This window comes from Dasypus novemcinctus, chromosome 11 (genome assembly GCF_030445035.2).
Source record: "Dasypus novemcinctus isolate mDasNov1 chromosome 11, mDasNov1.1.hap2, whole genome shotgun sequence".
Lineage (NCBI taxonomy): Eukaryota > Metazoa > Chordata > Mammalia > Cingulata > Dasypodidae > Dasypus > Dasypus novemcinctus.
This window is the reverse complement of record NC_080683.1, coordinates 86,990,092-87,009,833: the sequence shown is the minus strand read 5'-3', so window position 1 is coordinate 87,009,833 and position 19,742 is coordinate 86,990,092. Positions and strand designations below refer to the sequence as shown.

The window sequence follows — 19,742 nt, the reverse complement described above, 5'->3', positions numbered from 1 at the left end:
TATGGGGCATACTCCTTGTGCGTGGGGTTCTCCTACATGGGGGATACCCCCATGTGGCACAGCACTCCTTGTGCACATCATCTCTGCACGTGGGCCAGTTCACTACATGGTTAGGAGACCCTGAGTTTGAACCCTGGACCTTTCATGTGGTAGGTGGACACTCTATATGTTGAGCCAAATCTGCTTCCTAGAGTTAGCGGTTTTTGATGTCGGAGTTTTGACATTGGAGTTTGATGCTGAAGCCTTGAGCTGAAGCCCCAGGAAGAGAGGAACCCTGAACCCAGAAAGAAGCAAGACCCTGGAAGGGAGAAACCCAGGAAACCTGAACCCTCGCAGATGTTGGCAGCCATCTTGGTCCAACACGTGAAAATAGACTTTGGTGAGGGAAGTAAATTATGCTTTATGGCCTGGTATCTGTAAGCTCCTACCCCAAATAAATACCCTTTATAAAAACCAATTTCTGGTATTTTGCATTAGCACCCCTTTGGCTGACTAATACAACAACTAACAAAATGATGATGGACCAGCCCCATCCCAAAAGCAAGGAGTACCTTTAACTGCAAGCAAAACAATGCCATTACTCTGACCCGTAATATCTACGTCTCTTCTCAGCCTGAAGCAGTCAAAGTGGACATCATTCCAAGTCCCTCAAGATTCAGAATGAACAAAAATAAGGGGGACTGTAATTGCTGACTAAAGCGAATTTATTGTAATTGTAGTTATTATCTTGTGTTAACTGAATAATTTGTAATATCTATATTAAAAATTAATTTTTAAATTAAAAAAAGGATGCCATTAAGAAAATGAAAAGACTACCCACAAAATGCAAGAGAAATCTGGCAAATTGTACATTTTATAAGGACTTGGTATCTAGAATATATAAGAAACTATTACAATTCAATAATAAAAAAGTCAATAACTCAATTAAAAATGGGCAATGCATGTGAATAGACATTTTTCCAAAAATATATAAATGACCTATATGCATACAAAAAGGTGCTCAACATCATGAGTCATTAGGGAAATGCAAATCAAACCACAGCTACTTTTGGTAATGGATGGTGGTGATGTTAGCACAACATTGTGAATAAATTAACACCACTGAACTGTATAGTTTAAAGAGGTTAAAATGGGAAATACTATGTTGTGTCTATGTTATCACAATAAGAATTAGTATCACAGAATATAACAAAAAACAAAATCAAATATAAACCACTATGAGATGCCGCCTCACACCCTCTAGGACAGCTATAACATAGAAAGAAAAAAAAGAGGGGACAATAACAAGTGTTGGAAAGGATGTGGATAAATTGGAACTCTCCTACATTACTGGCAGGAGTGTAAAATGGTGCAGCCACTTTGGAAAACACTCTGGCGGCCTCTCAAATTACCATATTGTCCATCAACTCTACTCCTATGTATATGCTCAAGAGAAATAAAAATGTCCATACAAAAACTTGAGTATGATTTTTACTCATAGTAGCCAAAAGTGTAAACAACCTAAATGTCCATGCACTGATAAATGGAGAAATAAAATGTGTTATATCCACACAATGGAATATTTGGCAACAAAAAGAAATAAAGTACTGATATATGTTTCACATGAATGAACCTTAGAAACATTTTGCTAACTGAAAGAACCCAATCATAAAGAACCATATATTGTGGTTCCACTTAATATGAAATGTTCAGAATAGGCAAATTCATATTTGTAGATTAGTGGTTCCTTAGGGCTCTAGTGGATACGGGGTTTCTTTTCAAGGTGATGAAAAATGTTTTGAAATTAGATAGTGGTGATGCTTGTACAATTTTATGAATAAACTGAATATACTCAACAGGAAATTATACCACCGGCACTACTTATTTCACGGCGTATTTTAAATATCAAATGATATCAAATATCATGTGAAAATGTTCCCTACAAATATTTCTGTGCCACATTATTTATAACAATGGGAATAACATTTAACCCCTGTAGCAGTTTGATACTGTTTATGAATTCCAAAAATAGATATTGGATTATGTTTGTAAACTGGTCAGTGCCTCCGGGCATATTGGATTAATTAGCTTCAGAGGTTCCACTTTTACTTGATTAAATGATGATTAAGTCTTTGATTGGGCCATTTCAGTAGGACACTGCATCCCCGCCCCCTTAATGGCAGGGACTTACAGAGAAAAGAGTTTGTATTTTTGATCCCAGAGCCCAGGTAGTAAGCACACAGAGGAGCTTGGTGGTGAGGAAAGAGAGAAGGTCTTATTAGACACGTGGAAGTCCCGGGAAGAGAGACGAGCAGTTCGCCTGATAGTTTGCAGCTGCAGAGCCCTGAGCAGCTGAGCCTGGAGAGAAACGAGCCCCAGAACAAGACTTGTCCCAGTCTATAGCTGATATTGGAAGAAGCTGGGACCACAGAGCTTTCAGAGGAAGAGGGAGGCTGAACCCTTGCAGACATCAGCAGCCATCTTGCTCCCACATGTGGCAAGAGACTTTGGTGAGGGAAGTCATTTACACTTTATGTCCTGGTAACTGAGATTCTACCCCAAATAAATACCCTATAAAAGCCAACAGATTTCTGCTTTTTTGCATCAGCACCCTTTAGCTGACTAATACAACCCCCAAAAGAATGACTAAATAGACACATCCAAAAAAATAATTATGTAGTCATCAAAAATGGTGTTTTCAAAAAATGACAGGAAAACACTCATAACTGATTTTAAAGACTATGGCACCCAGTGGTTAACTCTTGAGGAGGGGCTATGACTGAAGAGGATACAAAGAGGCTCCTGGGAGTCTTGGCAGTATTCTCTTGCTTGATCTGAGTGATGGTTACATTATGTTTAGGCACTGTACTAAGAACAATGCTTGATAAATGTGGAGTGACTTATTCCCTTATCTACCAGCCAGGTAAAGAGAGGAAATGGGATCCACTGACTCTCTTATCTCCCAGTGAACCTCTGCTGGCTCCCAGCAATCACTTCCTCTATGTGCTCACGAACTACGTGAATGATTCTTTCCAGGGTCAAATCTAAAAGATATCTGCCTGTTTCCAGTTCTTGACTTCCCCACAACTCCTTGAAGATTAACAAATGATTATGCTTGTCTGGGACAAGAGGCTTCAAATCATTCGATGACTGAGGTGTCTTCCATACATCTCACCCATGGCTTTGTACCGTCTTTAATTTGGGTCCTTTTAAATCTCAGCTGAGCCCTCAGAAAGCATCAGGAAAGGGCGTACAGTTTCTTCTCCCAGCACTGTACTGCCCGCTGTCTCTCCCACCCACACAGTCCCTGATACCTATTGCGATTCCAAAGCCAGAATTTGGCTTTTGAGGAGTTACAGTAGCACTGTGTGAGCTTTACTTGTTAACTGATTTTTCAAACTTGGGGTCTTCCTGGAGGAAGGCTTTGGGAGTAAACCCCAGACATTTGTGGCACAGACAAGCTTTAAGTGACAAGCCAAATGGATGGAAATGAGGCCTGTTAGGGACAGCAACAAATTCTCATGATCTTTCCCCAATTCCATAAACACCAGAGCTGCCTCTGAAAGGCTGAGCCAGAGGCACTGTTGCAGGTTCTGTGAAATCTAAAGTGGTGTGCGCTGAGCAGGGTCACTTTGCCATTTGCTTTGTCAAGGAAGTGACTGTGTGGGAACCAGCTAAGGGACTGAGGAAATAAAACTGCTCACTCAAGTTGTTGAATGTGTGTCTCCAAAGTTCATTTCAAATGTAGCAGTTCAACAGGTTGTATTTCGCCCTCCAGAACCTCTTTCTGAGCTCACCTGCACTGTTTGAGAGACAGAGGGAGTTACCTGAACACAAGTCTCAGCTTTAGCTTGACCCTGACTCTGGCTGTAGGTCCTTCCCCTACTTAATTATGACGTCCACAGCTGGTGTGTCTGCAGCACTGGGGTTCAGTTGGGTGGGGAAGGCATGCTCACAGAGCCAACATCTACCACTGGGCTTAAGTGAGCTTAAGGAATCAGTCTCAGTCTTACAAAGTACGTCAAGCACAGGGCTTAATTTTAACTAAGTGCAACCCCACCCCCCACCCTTTCCTGACTTCTTCCACACAGGACTCAGCCCTGCTCTGCCATGCCAGACCTTGCTCCCTGGGTTAGGAACCTAGTTTCTAATGCCCAGGGTGTGTGTATGGGAATTTTGTGTGTGTGTTATTTAAAGGAAGAAGCAGAACAAGAACAAAAACAGATTTAAAATGGATGCTGGTTACCTGAAAAGAAAGGCCTACCTTGCATTCATGCCGTTTTAAAAATTATCCCAAAGGGTTTTGAAATGGAAAGAGTGCAGTTGGTTCCAAATCAACCAAGGATCAGTTAAAATTTCTAATGTGGCCTAACAGGCACACTCTGGATGGTAAAGGAAGTACACAATGATATCCTTGCTGTTATTAAACTGGAACTCAAGTTGTTGGTATGACAGAAAATCAACATTTAAAAGCAAGTTGACTTTCTTCTCATAGCTAGCATAAACCTCAAGTCAGTAATCCAAATTCATCTTCAGTTTATTTTAATGGATGTGGAATATTCTATTTGCTTTAATGCTGTTATGGGATCTTCTGACCATATCTATGAGCTATTAAAAGTACACTAAGGACATAATTAAGATCCTATAATTTTGGACTGTGTCACATCATGGAATAAACCTTCCCTTGTTTATCTAATTTTAATTCTCTCATTGTAAAGTGACTTTGAATCCTTTCCTGGCCCCACCTTCTCAATGGTGGGAGCGCTGACACAGCTAAAAAAATGAAAGGAAGGATGGAGAGATCAGAAACAGCTAATCAATAACTGAGAACTGACTTTGGGAAGTTATTTTTTTCCTTTCCTGAATTAGGTAATAACTGTATTGTGGATTATGCTCAATACCAAGGAAACAAATATCAGCTTAAATTATAAATAACAATTGAGACAGAGGAAAGCTCAATATAGCTTGGTTTTAGTATTTAAAAACAAAAAAACACAAAAAAACATGAGTTTGGTATAAAGAAAATGTACCTGATTCCCTAATCTACCAAAATCTAAAGTAAAACTTTAGATAATTTACCATCTGTATTGAAATGAATACATATTGATACCAGTTTACATGCATTGTGTTCTAGAGTTCAAGGATGGGAAATTAGAATGGATTTTCCACAAAACCAGTGGCATTTTAAATGTTGATAAGAGTTCCATCTGGTGCAATAACTATAATAAAAACTTTCCAGCAGTCTTTTGATAAATTTCAGTAATACGACATAATGAAGAGGATGCATTCCAAAGCTTCACTAGACACTCTATTAAAGATAAAAATGACACAGGAAGCAGAGAGATGCATTACCAAATCTCGAAAACAGAGGGTTGCTAAAACAAACAAAAACACTTTGAAGATGATGTTCCACTATGCATAAAACATGGTCTTTAGGTTAAAGCTGGTTGAAGTTACCACACAGAAGTTAAATGCTGGGATAGGTTTACTGAGGAAGAGGAGTCAAGGAGCAGCAGGTCCTGTAAGTTGCTTTGCCTCCTGATTCACAATCTCCACTGGCATCCATTCTAATGGCCCTTTAATGGCTCCCTTTCTCCCCAGGTATTGTCCATATTGCAGATGGAAGGAAAGGAGTCCTTTTAGCCCTGTCTGCTATTTAGAACATTATCCCCCATATTAAAATGCAAATGCCTACTTCAGGTGAAGGTAGTGTCTTTGGTTAACTGTAAAATCAAGCAATGAGTATAAATCAATGATACCAACTCCCTCATGTTTATGGGGAGAGAAAGGCAGCAGCAATCTGGAAAGTGAGAGGGAGAAGGGAGGTTAAGGAATGGGTTCATGAAAAGAAAGAATTCAAAAGATAAAACTGAGACTCTAGCTTTTGCTGTTGACCTGTAGCTGAACAAACTCGCATACACAGAGGCACACACACAGGCAGGGAGGAGCTCCTTCATATGAAATTGAAAATACAAGTTCTGCTTCATATAATAAATTATGGTTCATGCATTTTTGAGCTTTAACAGCCTAATTGGCTTGCTTGTATAAAGGAGCTTCTTTGGCAGGGACTCATAATCAAAGAACCTAAATTCTCCATTCTGGGGGAACAAGTATACGCTAGGAGGAAGTAGAAAGCTTATTTCCATTTCCTAGGCACATGGCCAGTCTTCAAGAAAACGTGTAAACAAGCAGTTTGGTCTGGCTTATTCTTATTCTGTGTGTGGACACCCAGGGCCTTTACGTAACCTTTAACTACCCTAAAGTGCCCTGTGCTTTAAACCCACCTATTTTCTCTCCTTTCTCACTTCTATCCCTATAAAAACTTCCTTTCCCTCAGAAAGGGAGGTGAGGAGACAGGGTTCCACTTAGAAAAATCTTTTAAAATAACACTAGTAAGGCAATGGGGTCAATGATCAGATAGTGGACATCCCTTCCAGAAATCCTTTTTAAGAGACAAAGCTCAAAACCTCAACTGACTGGTAGGATTTCAGGCAAAACATTAGTAAAACAAAATATTAAAACTAGGTTGTGGGCATATGTTGGGAAATGGGGTTACCATTTCAGGTAGCTACTGAGTGAGTAGATAGCTCTTTGGGGCCAGGTTTCTACTTTCCATGGTTTTCTCCCTTTAGCTAATGCTTAACTCAGAAATTCTCTAAAAATACCAATGGTTGTTGTGGAGATCCCTCCCCACTCACTCACTGAAGACAGGAGAACTGTGGTGGGGGGAAATCATATATCATAGAGGGAAAATGGCACATGACGGTGTAATGGCTCAAGAAGGAGGCTTACTTTAAACTTAATAATAGTACATTAACTACTATTCATAATAATATATAGTTTAGATGAATTGTCATGTTATTAAAATGTACAATAAGGTCTTGTTAAATTCTGGTTGATGGTTACTAAAACTAACTGATGCTTAGTAGTTCTCTTAAATAAACAATACAATACAACTGTATTTTTGGTTAAGTTCCATCAAATTGTTTTAATTTTCTTTGATTTATTCTCCTGATCTACTGTTCTTCTTTCTGCAGGTCGCTTTTTCAACCCCTTCATTTTCCTGGTTTGTAGTTTGCTTAGGTCTTGCTTCTGCATATGAATCCTTCCGTAAGTTGTACCAAAAGTGTCCTGAGAGATATTTTTCTTCTTCTTTGGCTATGAACGAGAACATACACATACACAATAACATATATATATATACACACACATACTTAACAGTCTCTACTGTGATGAACTGGTAAAAATCTACTCTATAAGAACTATTTTACTAACAGTTTCTATTAGTGAGCACTCTTGCAATGCTATAGAGCCTAGAGCCCATACAGACCTTTCTTCTCAAACTTACACATGCATACACATTATTTGGAGATCTTATAAAAATACAGTTTCTAATTCAGCAAGTGGAGCCTGAATTCTGCATTTCTAACAATTCCTAGGTTTTGTCAGATCACACTTTGAGAGATAAGGCTATGGACTACACTAACTACTGCCACCCATTGAGAGAATTTCCGGTATATAGCTTAAGGAAATCAGATTATCATTTTAATCTCTCTTGGCATTTCAAAAATGACATTTTGACTTGTTTTTTAAGAAAACATGCAAAAGCCAAAATATATTTCATGCAAGTATGGTTTATATACACTTGGTGCTCTAAATCCTCAGTCTTTGTGATGCCTAAAATGAGTCTCATTACTGTTTTTAAAATTTTGAATAGGAAAAGGTGAAGATTATTTTGTGTTTACTCTTTTGTGCTGAAAACTATTTATCTTGGCTACCAGAAGTTTGATCTCAGACAAATTTGATGCTTGGTTTCTCCCAACCCCGTTATCCTTTCTAAAGGTTAACTCATTTGTTCCTTCTTGCTTTCCTTCGCTCTGCAAGTCTAGTTTTATCTATTTTATTGACCCCATTCTGTATGTCCTTTAATGTAACATGCTGCAAATCCTTTTGGAAAAAAAATGGAATATACAAATAATATGATGCAAAGCTGTAAATCACATACCTTGAGAGCTTTGGGCATTTTCATTGATAACTTATAAAGGTCATCTGATGCCAGGTGGGTCCTCCTCAAAACCAGATCCAATGAGGGGCCCATCTCTTCCAATTCAATTCGAGGTGTTCTGCAACCAGATTTCTTCAACAGCAACCTTCATGAAATTGGAAAAAAGAAATGTTGCTTAGGCTTTTGTAAGTCTCCCCAAATTATTTTTAGTTTGAGAAAGTTACATAAAATGTCTTAAACCTTTTAGAAAGGCGAAACTTCTCTATACTTTATACAATTAGGCTAAGTGTATCTTTGGTTCACTTATTTTTAAAAATAAGAAACAAAATTACTACACAATATTGTTGAAAAACAGAAAGTGAGACAGAAAATTCTTCTCAGAAAAGAACTGGAAACCTCTGATTTGACTTCATCTTACTTATGGATTTGTTGTTCAATTATTTGCATATTGAAAGGCCAGGACTCAGGAATGATTTTGAGAAGGAAAAATGGTTTACTGACAGCAGGCAGGCCTGACTTGGGAGCTTTCTGTTTCAAACCCAAGCCCGGAACAAGATTTTCAAGTTCCTTTTACACAGGGTGGGGAGTCAAATGGTGCTTTTATCAAAGAAAACTACTTTCTTTGTTAATTAAGTCTTTGCCTGAGTACCAGGTAGGTTTTGAATTAACATATCGCCCACACCTCGGGTGAGCTTGAATTAGCATCTTGCCCACATTCTGTCTGGATGCAACCTTGAATACACATTCAGTCTTACATCCTTTCTGAACATTAAAACCCATTAAAACTTAACTGGATTTCTAAAGACTAGGCACACTTGGATACAGAATTAGATGATTTTGAATTTATGCACAGGCTATATTATATTTCCCATTTGAGGCCAAGTCCAAGTTCCCTTAAGTTTCGGCATCACCACCATCAGAGTTTCCCTGGACTGACTGGTATGTATATAGAGTTTGCATTGCTAAATGGCCTCCTGGGAGCGGAGTCGTTGCCATGGTCACCAAGAGCAGAACTGCAGCCTCTTACAGTTCCACACCCACAAGTCAGGCCACACAGCTTAGGTTAAGGTTATCTCGAAGAGACAAAGAGCCTCCCACCCATAGCCCGCATCAGATTCACATGGGTATAAAAATAATCTGAATTGGGTCTTCAAAACAATATATTTACATGAATAACAATTTCTTTTCCTCTTTCTAAGAATGTAGGTGGTAAATCAACCCATTCAGGATAAACTTTTCACCATAGCATAGGTATTTGCTTATTTCTGTAGATTGGAATGAATTTAAAAATTTTACTATAACAAAATCACAACTTTCTGGATACCCTAAGTCTAAAGAGCTCTGTATCTGGAAACATCTTGGGAGTAGAGGAGAGGGCATATTCTTTCTGTAAGTAATACAAGAAGAGCTGAGAGACCTGAAGTTTATACTTGTTACAAAAGCCAGGCTTTTACATGGAAAAAAGGGTTAACTGAATAGCAATGTTTACAAAAGACTGACCTTTACACATAAAAGCTGGAGTGTGGGACAAGCAATAGGTGACAGGAGAAGAGAAGAGGAACACAGTAAGGAATACTGGAGAGAGCAACAAACAACAGAGAGCAGAGTGAGTGTGCAAAAGCCTGTTACAAAAAAAAACCAACAACCAACAAAAAACCATTAGCAAAAAGGTTTGTGGGAAGATGGTGGAGTAGAAAGTTCCAGAAATTAGCCCCTTCACCAAAACAATGATTAAACTGGCCAGAACTTTCTGAATCAACTAATTTGAAACTCGGGAATCTAGTGGAACACTGAGAAGAACTGGAAGAAAAGGCTGGTAAACTGCAGGAAGTACTGGTGAATTCCACCTTCTGTGCAGCATCTACCATCCCTCATCTCCCAACCCTGACAGGTTTAGCAGTAGGGTCTGCAGCCCCTACTCCTATTGCGGCCTGCTGATGCCAGGCTGTGATATTTAAAGACCTAGCCCTCCAAACTTTGGGTGAGTGTGGTCTGATTGCTGCTCACTGCTCTTGGACCAGCTATTTCAAATCACTGAGGGTGGCACTGAGGGAGGCCACTGTACCAATCCCCCTCAGGGACAAGAGGCAGAGGAGTCTTCAACATGGTACCCTTGCTCAAACTATGAAATATAGTTAAAGGGGTGCAGTAACTGGGCAAGTGCTGAATTAAGAAAACACAGTTTTAAAAACTATAGGGGAAGCTCCTGGCACCCTTGCTGGTCCTGCCGCCACTCCCTCCCCAGTAAGGTATGGAGCCAGCAAGTGCTTCAACTGCGGCTCCTGGTCTTGTTCCAGTGGAAGCAGAGAAAACCCTATGGGCATAGTGGGGAGCATGTATGTCAGTACCAACCAATCAGGAGAACACCCTGAAAGACTGACCTAGAAAACTACTAGAATTTGTCCCCCTCCCCATCAAAAGCAGCTCAGGACAGCTAAAGCAGTATAAAAAAGAAGTCACAGCAGCCTGGGGCAAAGGCTTACCTGCTGCTTTAAAAGTCAAACAAAAAAGTATCAAAGAAGGTGAGAAAATCTGTTTCATAAGGAATAGAAAGGGGATTAGAATTCCTCGAAACAGGGCAATTCCTATGGCCACTAGCAAGCACAAGCCCAAGCCCAGGAAAAGACAGAGGCTTTTAAAAACAAGGAGGACACTGCACTCTGCATTCATCTCAGGCTGATCTTTCTTGTAGGAAGGCTGATGATCTCTGAAGGAGAGCACTGGACAACACAAAGCAAAGACTGTGAAAGGTGATTTTTGCTTGTTTTGTGAGCTCTGGCACTCAAGGAAATCCCTATCATCGCACGATCTGTGTATAAACTCAAGGAACAGACAAATAAGGGACTAAATCCACAGGTAACACTTTAAAAATTATTCAAATGGACACTGTATAACAAATGATTACAAGACTAAGAATCAAAAGGAACAGGCGAAGAATCCAGAACACATCAGTAAAGAAGACCAAACTGTGGACTTACAGAACAAAGACTTAAAAACAAAAAAGAAAAAAGAACCTCAACATACTCAAGGAGATAAAAGAAACTACAAAGAAAGAACTAAAGGATATGAGAAAAGCTATTAATGAACAATGTGAAAATCTCAATAAAGAGACAGAAATTTTAAAATGGAACTCCACAAATGCTGGAGTGGAAGACCACAATAACTGAAATGAAAAATTCTCTAGAGTGTTTCAAAAGCAGACTGGAGCTGACAGGAAAAATTCACTAATAAACTCGAAGACAAGCCATTTGAAAGGACAGGCTGAGGAGCGAAAAGAAAAAAATTTAAAAGGCAAAAACAGCCTAAGAGACTTATGGGACACCATCAAGCATTCCAATATACTCAATATGAGAGCCCCAAAAGAAGAAAGATAGGGGCAGAAGGAATATTCAAAGAAATAACAGTAAAAAAAACTCCCCAAATTTAGCAATGGAAATGAAGATGCATATCCAAGTCCCCCAAAATAAAAAGGATTATAAAAGGATACTATGAATGTATGACAACAAATTAGAAGACTTACATGAAATGGAATTTCTAGAAACAGAAATGCTATTATCTACGTTGACTCAAGAAGAAACAGAAGACCTCAACAGACCAAACAACATGTAAAGAGAATGAATCAGTAACCAAAAACCCCTCAACAAAGAAAATCCCAGGACCAGATGGCTTCATTGATGAACATTACCAAACATTCCATAAAGATTTAATACCAATTCCGCTCAAAGTCTTCTAAAAAATTAAAGAGGGAAACTCCCTAACTCAGGGTTCTCTAAGGCCAACATCACCTAATACTAAAAACCAAATCTATAAACCATAAGAAATCTTTGGAAAAAAACCAAATCTATAAACCATAAGAAAAGAAAATTACAGACCAATGTCCCTTATGAATGCAGATGTAAAATTTCTCAAAAATACTAGAAAATCAAATCTAGAGTATATTTAAAGAATTATACATTTTGATCAAGTGGAATTACCAAAGGCATATAAGCATGGTTCAACAAAGAAAAGTCAATTAATGTAATAAACCACATTAAAATAATTAAAGAATAGCACATATGACCACCTCAACTGATGGCATATAGCCTGAGGCATACAGGTAAAGGGCATATAAAACCCACAGCTAACATCATATGCATTGACGAAAGACTGCAAGCTTTCCCTCTAAGATAAGGAAAAAGACAAGAATGCCCACTGTCACCACCATTATTCAACATTGTACTGGAAGTTCAAGCCAGAGCAATTAGGCAAGAGAAAGAAATAAAAGGCATCCAAATTGGAATGGAGTAAGCAAAACATTCACTATTTGCAGATGACATGATCCTACATATAGAAAGTCCCCAAAAATCTAAAACAAAACCACCAGAGCTAATAAACGGATTGAGCAAAGCGATGGGGTATGAGTATGACAAGCAAAATCCAATAGTGATTCTATACATCAGAAATGACCAATCTAAATAGGAAATTAAGAAAAAAATTACGCTTACAATATCAAATAAAAGAAACAACTATTAGGAATATTTGAACCAAGGATGTAAAGGACTTACACATGAAAACCTGTAAGACCTTACTAAAAGAAATGAAAGACCCAAATACATGGAAGGATATTCCATGCTTTATGAACTGAAGATTTAATACTGTCAAAATGCAAATTCTACACAAAGCAATGTACAGATTCAACAAATTGCCATAAAAATTCTAACAGCTTTCTTTTCAGAAAAGGAAAGGCCAATTATCAAATTTATATGGAAGGGAAAGGGGTCCCAAAGAGCCAAAAACACCTTAGAAAAGAACAAAGTTGAAGAACTCACACTTGCCAATTTAAAAACAACTACAGACTTCTGGGAAGATGATGGACTAGAAAGACATGGGACTCTCTTCTTCAGAAAAAGAGCTAGAGGACAGGCTGAAATGTCTAGAAAAAGTCTAGGGTTTAGGACACCAGGCAAAGTTGGACACTGTCCAAATGAAAGGGACAAGGGAAGGGAAGTGTGACAGCAAAACTGTGAGCTGAAACCAGTGGCTGCTAATACTGGCACCCTTCCCCACACTAAAGACATTTTAGAATTCTCAGGTCTCCAAGCTGACTACAGACCAAGGGGATTTCAGAGATCCACCACCTTGGTAAATAAAGAGAGCAAGGGACACAGCCTGAGCCTGACTCAGCTTCTAATCCACAAATTTGGTCTGCTGTGTCCCACCTGCCCTTCCAGGCTAGGTGAGACTGTGCTGTTATTTGCCCTGGGAGCTGGCATGGGACTGGAGAGATTCAACCTCTCAATCTCCCTCGCTTCTATCTGAGACTGATTGTTGATGATGCACTCCCTCCCAGGAAAAGAGAGATAAGGACACAACCAAAGGTTGACTCAGCTTCTGACACACAAATTTAGTCTGCGATATCTCACAAACCCTTCCAGGCTGGGGAGAGCTGTGCCACTGTTTGCCTTGGGGGCCTGCAAGGGACTAAAGAGATCCAACACTCCCAATCTCCTTTTCTACTAACCAGGACTGATTGTTGAGGACTCAGAGGGAAGTGGACTTACTTCCTACCCTGGAAAAGGGAGGAGGCTGCCAGAGAAAACGGGAAAACTATCTCTGAGAAAGTTTTAATTACAAGGCTCTTAGTTCCAGGCCAGGAACCTCTATCACAATGATCCAGACTGTGTTGCAGTAAAACACATACTGACTAGAAATTGAGCTGAGAGCACTGCCACAAGAGAGCCATCTGCTGGCAGACCAGGAAAGTGCACATGAGAAAATTAACACACAGCCTCCTGCTGCTAAATCTGCAAGAGAAACAAATTCATCATCTGAGTAAACTACCACCCTACGCAGATGCCTAGACATCAGTAAAAAATTACAAGCCATACTAAGAAAATGTAAGACATGGCCTAAGAAGGGAATACATCAAAGCCCAAGAAAAGATAGAAGGTTTTAGAGAACTAAGGAGATGCACACAAATTTCAAAAATCAAATTAATGAGTTGAAAGACAATATTGATAAAGAGATAAACAACATCAAGAAGACATTGAGCAAGCACAAAGAAGAATCCGAAATCCTGAAGAGAAAAGTAACAGAGTTCACGGGAATGAAAGAAACACTAGGTGATATAAAAAACACATCAGAGGCATAAATCAGCAGACTTGAAATGATAAAAGAAAGAGTAAGTGATACTGAAAACAGAACTGAAATTGAAGAGAGAAAAGAATAGAAAAAATTGAGCAGGGGCTCAGAGAGTTGAATTACATGAAACACAACAACATATCTGTCCTGGGAGTTCCAAAAGGAGAAGAGAAGGGAGAAGGGGCAGAAAGAACATTTGAGGAAATAATAGCTGAAAATTTCCCAACTCTCTCACATAAGAAATTAATTTATATGTCCAAGAAGTGCACAATAACCCAATGAGAAAAAATCTGAATACAACTTCTCCAAGACACACACTACTCAGAATGTCAAATGTCAATGATAAACAGGAAATTCTGAGACAGCAAGTAAGAAGCAAACCATCACATACGAGGGATACCAAGAAAGACAGCGCAGATTTCTTGTCAGAAACCATGGAGGTGAGAAGACAGTGGTATGATACAATTTGGATATTGAAAGAGAAAAACTACCAGCCAAGAATTCTTTATCCAGCAAAATTATCCTTCAAATATGAAGGTTAGTATAAAATATTCACAAACAAACAAAAAGTAAGAGTTTGTAAAAAAGAATCCACCTTTGCAGGAAATATTAAAGGAAGCCTTAGAGCCTGAAAGAATGGCAGAAAGGATAACCAAAAGAGTAAAAAGAAAGATGAAAATATGATATGACATATGAAAATCAAAGAAAAAAATGGTGGAAGTAAATAATGCATTTGCAATAATATCATTGAATGTGAATGGATTAAACTCCCAATCAAAAGATAAAGGATGAAAGGAATGGATAACAACATGAGCCATCCATATGGTGCTCACAGGAGACTTACCACAGACCCAAGGGTACACACCAGTTGAAAGTTTAAGGTTAGAACAGATACTCCATACAAATTGTAACCAAAAAAGAGCAGTGATAGGTATACCAATATAAGAAAAAACAGACTTTAAATGCAAAAAAGTTATTGCATGAGAGATCAGAAGGTCATTATATATATTTTTAAAAAGGGACATCCTCCAGGAAGACATAACAGTCATAAATATCTATGTACCTAACCAGGGTGCCCAAAACACATGAGACAAACTCTGGGAAAACTGTAGGAAGAAACAGACATTTATACAAAAATTGCTGGAAACATCAATACCCCACTAACATCATTAGATAGAACAACTAGACAGAAGATCAACAAGGAAACAGAGAAGTTGAACAATATGAAAAATGAGTTAGACCTAACAGACATATAAAGAACACTGCATCCAAACTCAGTAGGTTATACATTCTTCTCAAGTGCCCATGGATCTTTCTCCAGAATAGACCACATGTTAGGGGACAATGAGCTCTCAATAAATATAAAAAAAGACTGAAATTATAAAAAGCACCTTCTCAGATCATGATGACATGAAACTGGAAATCAATAATAGACAGGAGGTGGCAGACTTGGCCCAGTGGTTAGGGCATCTGTCTACCACATGGGAGGTCCGCGGTTCAAACCCCGGGCCTCCTTGACCCGTGTGGAGCTGGCCCATGAAAACAGGCCCTTTTGCCAGACCCATTTTGTCTCACCTTCCCCAGGTAGGGGTTCACCTCTGTAAAGTGAACAGGATCTAATCTCAGTGGCAGGGGGAGGAAGAGGGATGACCTTTAAGCATGGAAATAGCTTTGGCCTTGAACAATGAATAAGGTTCCAGAAGAATGCCAAAGGTAGGGCAGAGAGGGGCAGAAAAGGATTGCCATACATAGAATTCCTCTCCTTTCTACGGTGACAATCTTCCCACCACGACCTAGGAAGACATTGGTAAAAAGTTGACCCCCAGCATGACCTGCCCATTTTGAGCTCTCAGACTTTCAAGAAGATCTGTGGTCCAGTACACCAGCTCAAGTGCTTCAAGGATGAATCATGGCTCCAGCAGGAGGAAGCCCTTCATTTCAGGAGGGCTGTTATCTACTGCTGTGAGTCTGACTCACACAGGGAGCCAGGAAGGCTTGGTGAGGCTCCTTTCACAGATTCCAAAGACTTCTTGGGCCTCAGCAGCATGTTGCTTCCTGGCCAGGTCCGCTTTAACATGGAAGGAGCTGTGGGCAAGTTCTTCAAGCCTTTGATATTAAAAAAGTCTATGTAATCCAAAGAGCTGAGGATGCAGTCCAGCAGGGACTGCTGTTCCTAAAAGAGGCTTGACACTTTGCTGGTGATGATGTCCAAGCTGTCCATGCAGATGTTACACGCATGCAGGCCCTTCCTGACATGCATCTACCACAGCAGTTCACAGCAGAACCAGAGGATATGGCCTTGGGCATTCTCTACTTGGTGGAGAAGGAGATTCTCTGGGAAGCAGATGAAAAGGTCACTCATCTTGCTGCTCTGGAAGCTGAGTCAGTTCAGGTCTTTACTATTGCCCAAATTAAGGAGCCCACTGAACCTTAATCTACCTTGAAAAAGTTTTTCATCACTTTTGCTATCTTGGCCATGTCAGAAGGTGTAATGTCCTCCTGCTTGGGCTCTGAGCGCACCTGGACCTTATCTAGGTAAAACAATGGTTCAACTGGGGTCTTGGGTGTGTCTAAGTTTTTCCTTGATTGTGGGCTGCCCAGGCTGGGGTTTCTGCAGGCACGTTTTCTGTGTCTTGCCAGGAGTGTCTCCTCTAGTACCAAAAGTTTTGGAGTCAACATGTGTAGGCTTGGTGTTCAGTTCAATGAAATATGATCTATCTAGTTTCTCGTACTGCAGGAGTAAGTATGCTGGGCACATGTCTGCCTCTCATGTTCTCTTCCTACTGGAAGGATGTCACCATGGATGGAAGTGCCATGGTTGAGGTTGTGGAACTGGACAGAGATGCAGTCTCTGAGAATGAAGGAGCACCTGTTCTCTTTTGTAGGCACTGAAGCACTCCTTGAAGTCCTTGTAGGTCTCAAAGCAGCTACCTAGCTCCATGGCTGCCCCATGAACCCACACTAGTCCCAGCCTAGGCCCAAGATCATACTAGGGGTCAGAGGTCACACTATAAGGGTATACAGGGGGCCTGTGCCCAGGAGACCTTAGAAGTCAGCCCCACCTGGATGGCCTATGATGGAGCTCAGGAGGAGTCTTAGGTCTGAGAGGGTTATGAAAGGTTGGAGGCGTCTCTGCTGTTTAACCCAATTTTTGACAAGTGTGCCGAGTCCACTCAATGGGGAAAGAATAGTCTCTTAAATGGTCCTGGGAAAACTGGATATCCATGTGCAAATCAATGAAGGGTGACCCCTATCTCACATATATACAAAAATTAACCTAAAATAGATCAAATATGCAAATACAAGAACCAGAATTATAAAACTCCTAGAAGAAAACATAGAGAAAGAGTTTCAGGATCTAGTGACTGGCAATAACTTTACACCAAAAGCATGAACAATAACAAAAAAATAGATAAATGGGACCTCATCAGAATAAAACACCTGTGCATCAAAAAACTTCATCATGCAAATAAAAAGACAACCTACAGAATGAGAGAAGATATTTAGAAACTACATATTTGATAAGGGTTTAATATACAGAATTGATACAGAATTCCTACAACTCAACAACAAAAAGACAAACAGCCTGGGAAGTGGATTTGGCAACTGACAGAGCACCCATCTATCATATGAGGTGTTCAGGGTTCAAACCCAGGGCCTCCTGATCTGTGTGGTGAGCTGGCCCACGTGCAGTGCTGATGTGTGCAAGGAGTGCTGTGCCACACAGGGGTGTCCCCGTGTAGGGGAGCTCCACGTGCAAGAAGTGGGCCCCGCAAGGAGAACCACCCTGCACGAGAAAAGCGCAGCCTGCCCAGGAGTGGCACTGCACACCCAGAGAGCTGACGCAGCAAGATGACACAACAAAAAAGAGACACAGATTCCCGGTGACAAGGATGCAAGAATGCAAGCGGACACAGAAGAACACACAGCGAATGGACAGAGAGAGCAGACAATGGAAGAGGGGGGAAGGAGAAAGAGAGAGAGAGAGAAAAGACAAATAGCCCAATTGAAAAATCGACAAAAGACATGAATAGATACTTTTTAAAAGAAAATATACAAACTCACTGATATGAAATAATTAAAATAAGCAAATTCATATAGAGTCAGGAACTAGAATACAGGTTGCCAAGGGCCATGGTAGAGGTCAGGAATAGGGAGTTAATGCTTAATTGGTCCAGAATTTCTGTTTGGGGTGACGGAAAAGTTTTGGTGGCAGATGGTGGTTATGGGAGCACAATATTGAGAGTATAATTCGCACCACAATTATATATCTGAATGTGGTTCATAGGGGAAATTTTAGGTTGTATGTATGGTTACTAGAATAAAAAATTAAAAACAAAAACAACTAAAAGGACTGTACAACACAGAAATATTGAACCCTAAAATAAACTATGGACAGCAGTTAATAGTATAAATATAATAATACTGTCTCGTCAATTGTAACAATGGTACCGCACTAATGAAAAATGTTAATAATGGAGCTGGGTATATGGGAACTGTGGAGTTTTTCTGCATAATTTTTCTGTAAACTTACAACTTCTCTAATAAAAAATCATTAAAGGAAAAAAACCCCATTTCCATCCTTTGGGTCCTAAAGACGTGACATACAGATGGGTAACCAATGTAGTCCACCTGCTGGAAGTATATTTACTCGTTGCAGGAGTCATAATAATAAATGTGCTCTAACAGAGAGTAATTTATACCCAATTCAACAAGACCAAAACACCCAACCCAGGATGTGTAAAGAGCAAAAGTGCTGAAGAGCATCAACAAAAAAGCTACAGACTAAGGTTAGTGATCTGAAGCTATATGTACCCCAGGAAAACATTTTCTTAAACCTAATCCATTCTGTGGGTGTGAGCCCAACTTTTTTGATGAGGTTACTTCAGTCAAGGTATGGCCCACCCCAATCAGGATGGGTCTTAATCCTACTACTTGAGTCCTTTGTAAGTAAAGTGAAATTCAGACAGAAAGTCAAAGGAAACAAGATGCTGAACATCAGTGGAACCCAGAAGGTAAGGGAGAGACTAGGAGACACTGCCATGTGCCTTGCCATGAGGCAGAGGAGCCAAGGATTGCTGGCAGCCAGCCCCAGAATGCCAGCCTTCAGGAAGAAAGCACTGCCTTGATGATACCTTGATTTGGACTTTCTTTTAGTCTATAAATTGTGAGCAAATAAATTTCTATTGTTTAACCAGTCCCATTTCATGGTATTTGTTTGTGCAGCCCAGGAAACTAAATCTCTAACATTAACAGATAAAATTTTAGGAAGGGACTTGAAGGGGCAAGCACAGGGAAAGGACAACCTAAATTTGAGCCCTTAGACTTTTCTTCACAGTGGTTTCAGAAGAGACCTGGGAAAATGTCCGTTGTCTTAGCCCACGGTGGGGGAAAGTATTTTTAGAAGCTAAAGTTGGCTTATATCAGGGCATCTTTCTTAAAAACTAATTCAGGCGGCACACTTGGCCCAGTGGTTAGGGTGTCCGTCTACCACATGGGAGGTCCACAGTTCAAACCCCGGGCCTCCTTGACCCGTGTGGAGCTGGCCCATGCACAGTGCTGATGCGTGCAAGGAGTGCCGTGCCACGTAGGGGTGTCCCCCGCGTAGGGGAGCCCCACGTGCAAGGAGTGCACCCTG

General features: G+C 40.1%; 1 protein-coding gene across 2 annotated transcripts in view; it reads right to left on the bottom strand.

Moving 5' to 3' along the window:
* Positions 1-686: 686 nt before the first annotated feature.
* Positions 687-19,742, bottom strand: part of RPF2 (ribosome production factor 2 homolog) — a 76,442-nt gene continuing 57,386 nt past the window's right edge. For both annotated transcript variants that reach the window (XM_004461213.3, XM_004461214.4), the window contains exons 9-10: positions 7,985-8,129; positions 687-7,137 (exon numbers count right to left, since the gene is read on the bottom strand). In XM_004461213.3, the coding sequence (XP_004461270.1) occupies positions 6,958-7,137; positions 7,985-8,129 (325 nt within the window). In that variant the 3' untranslated portion in view covers positions 687-6,957. The remainder of the gene's footprint in view (positions 7,138-7,984; positions 8,130-19,742) is intronic.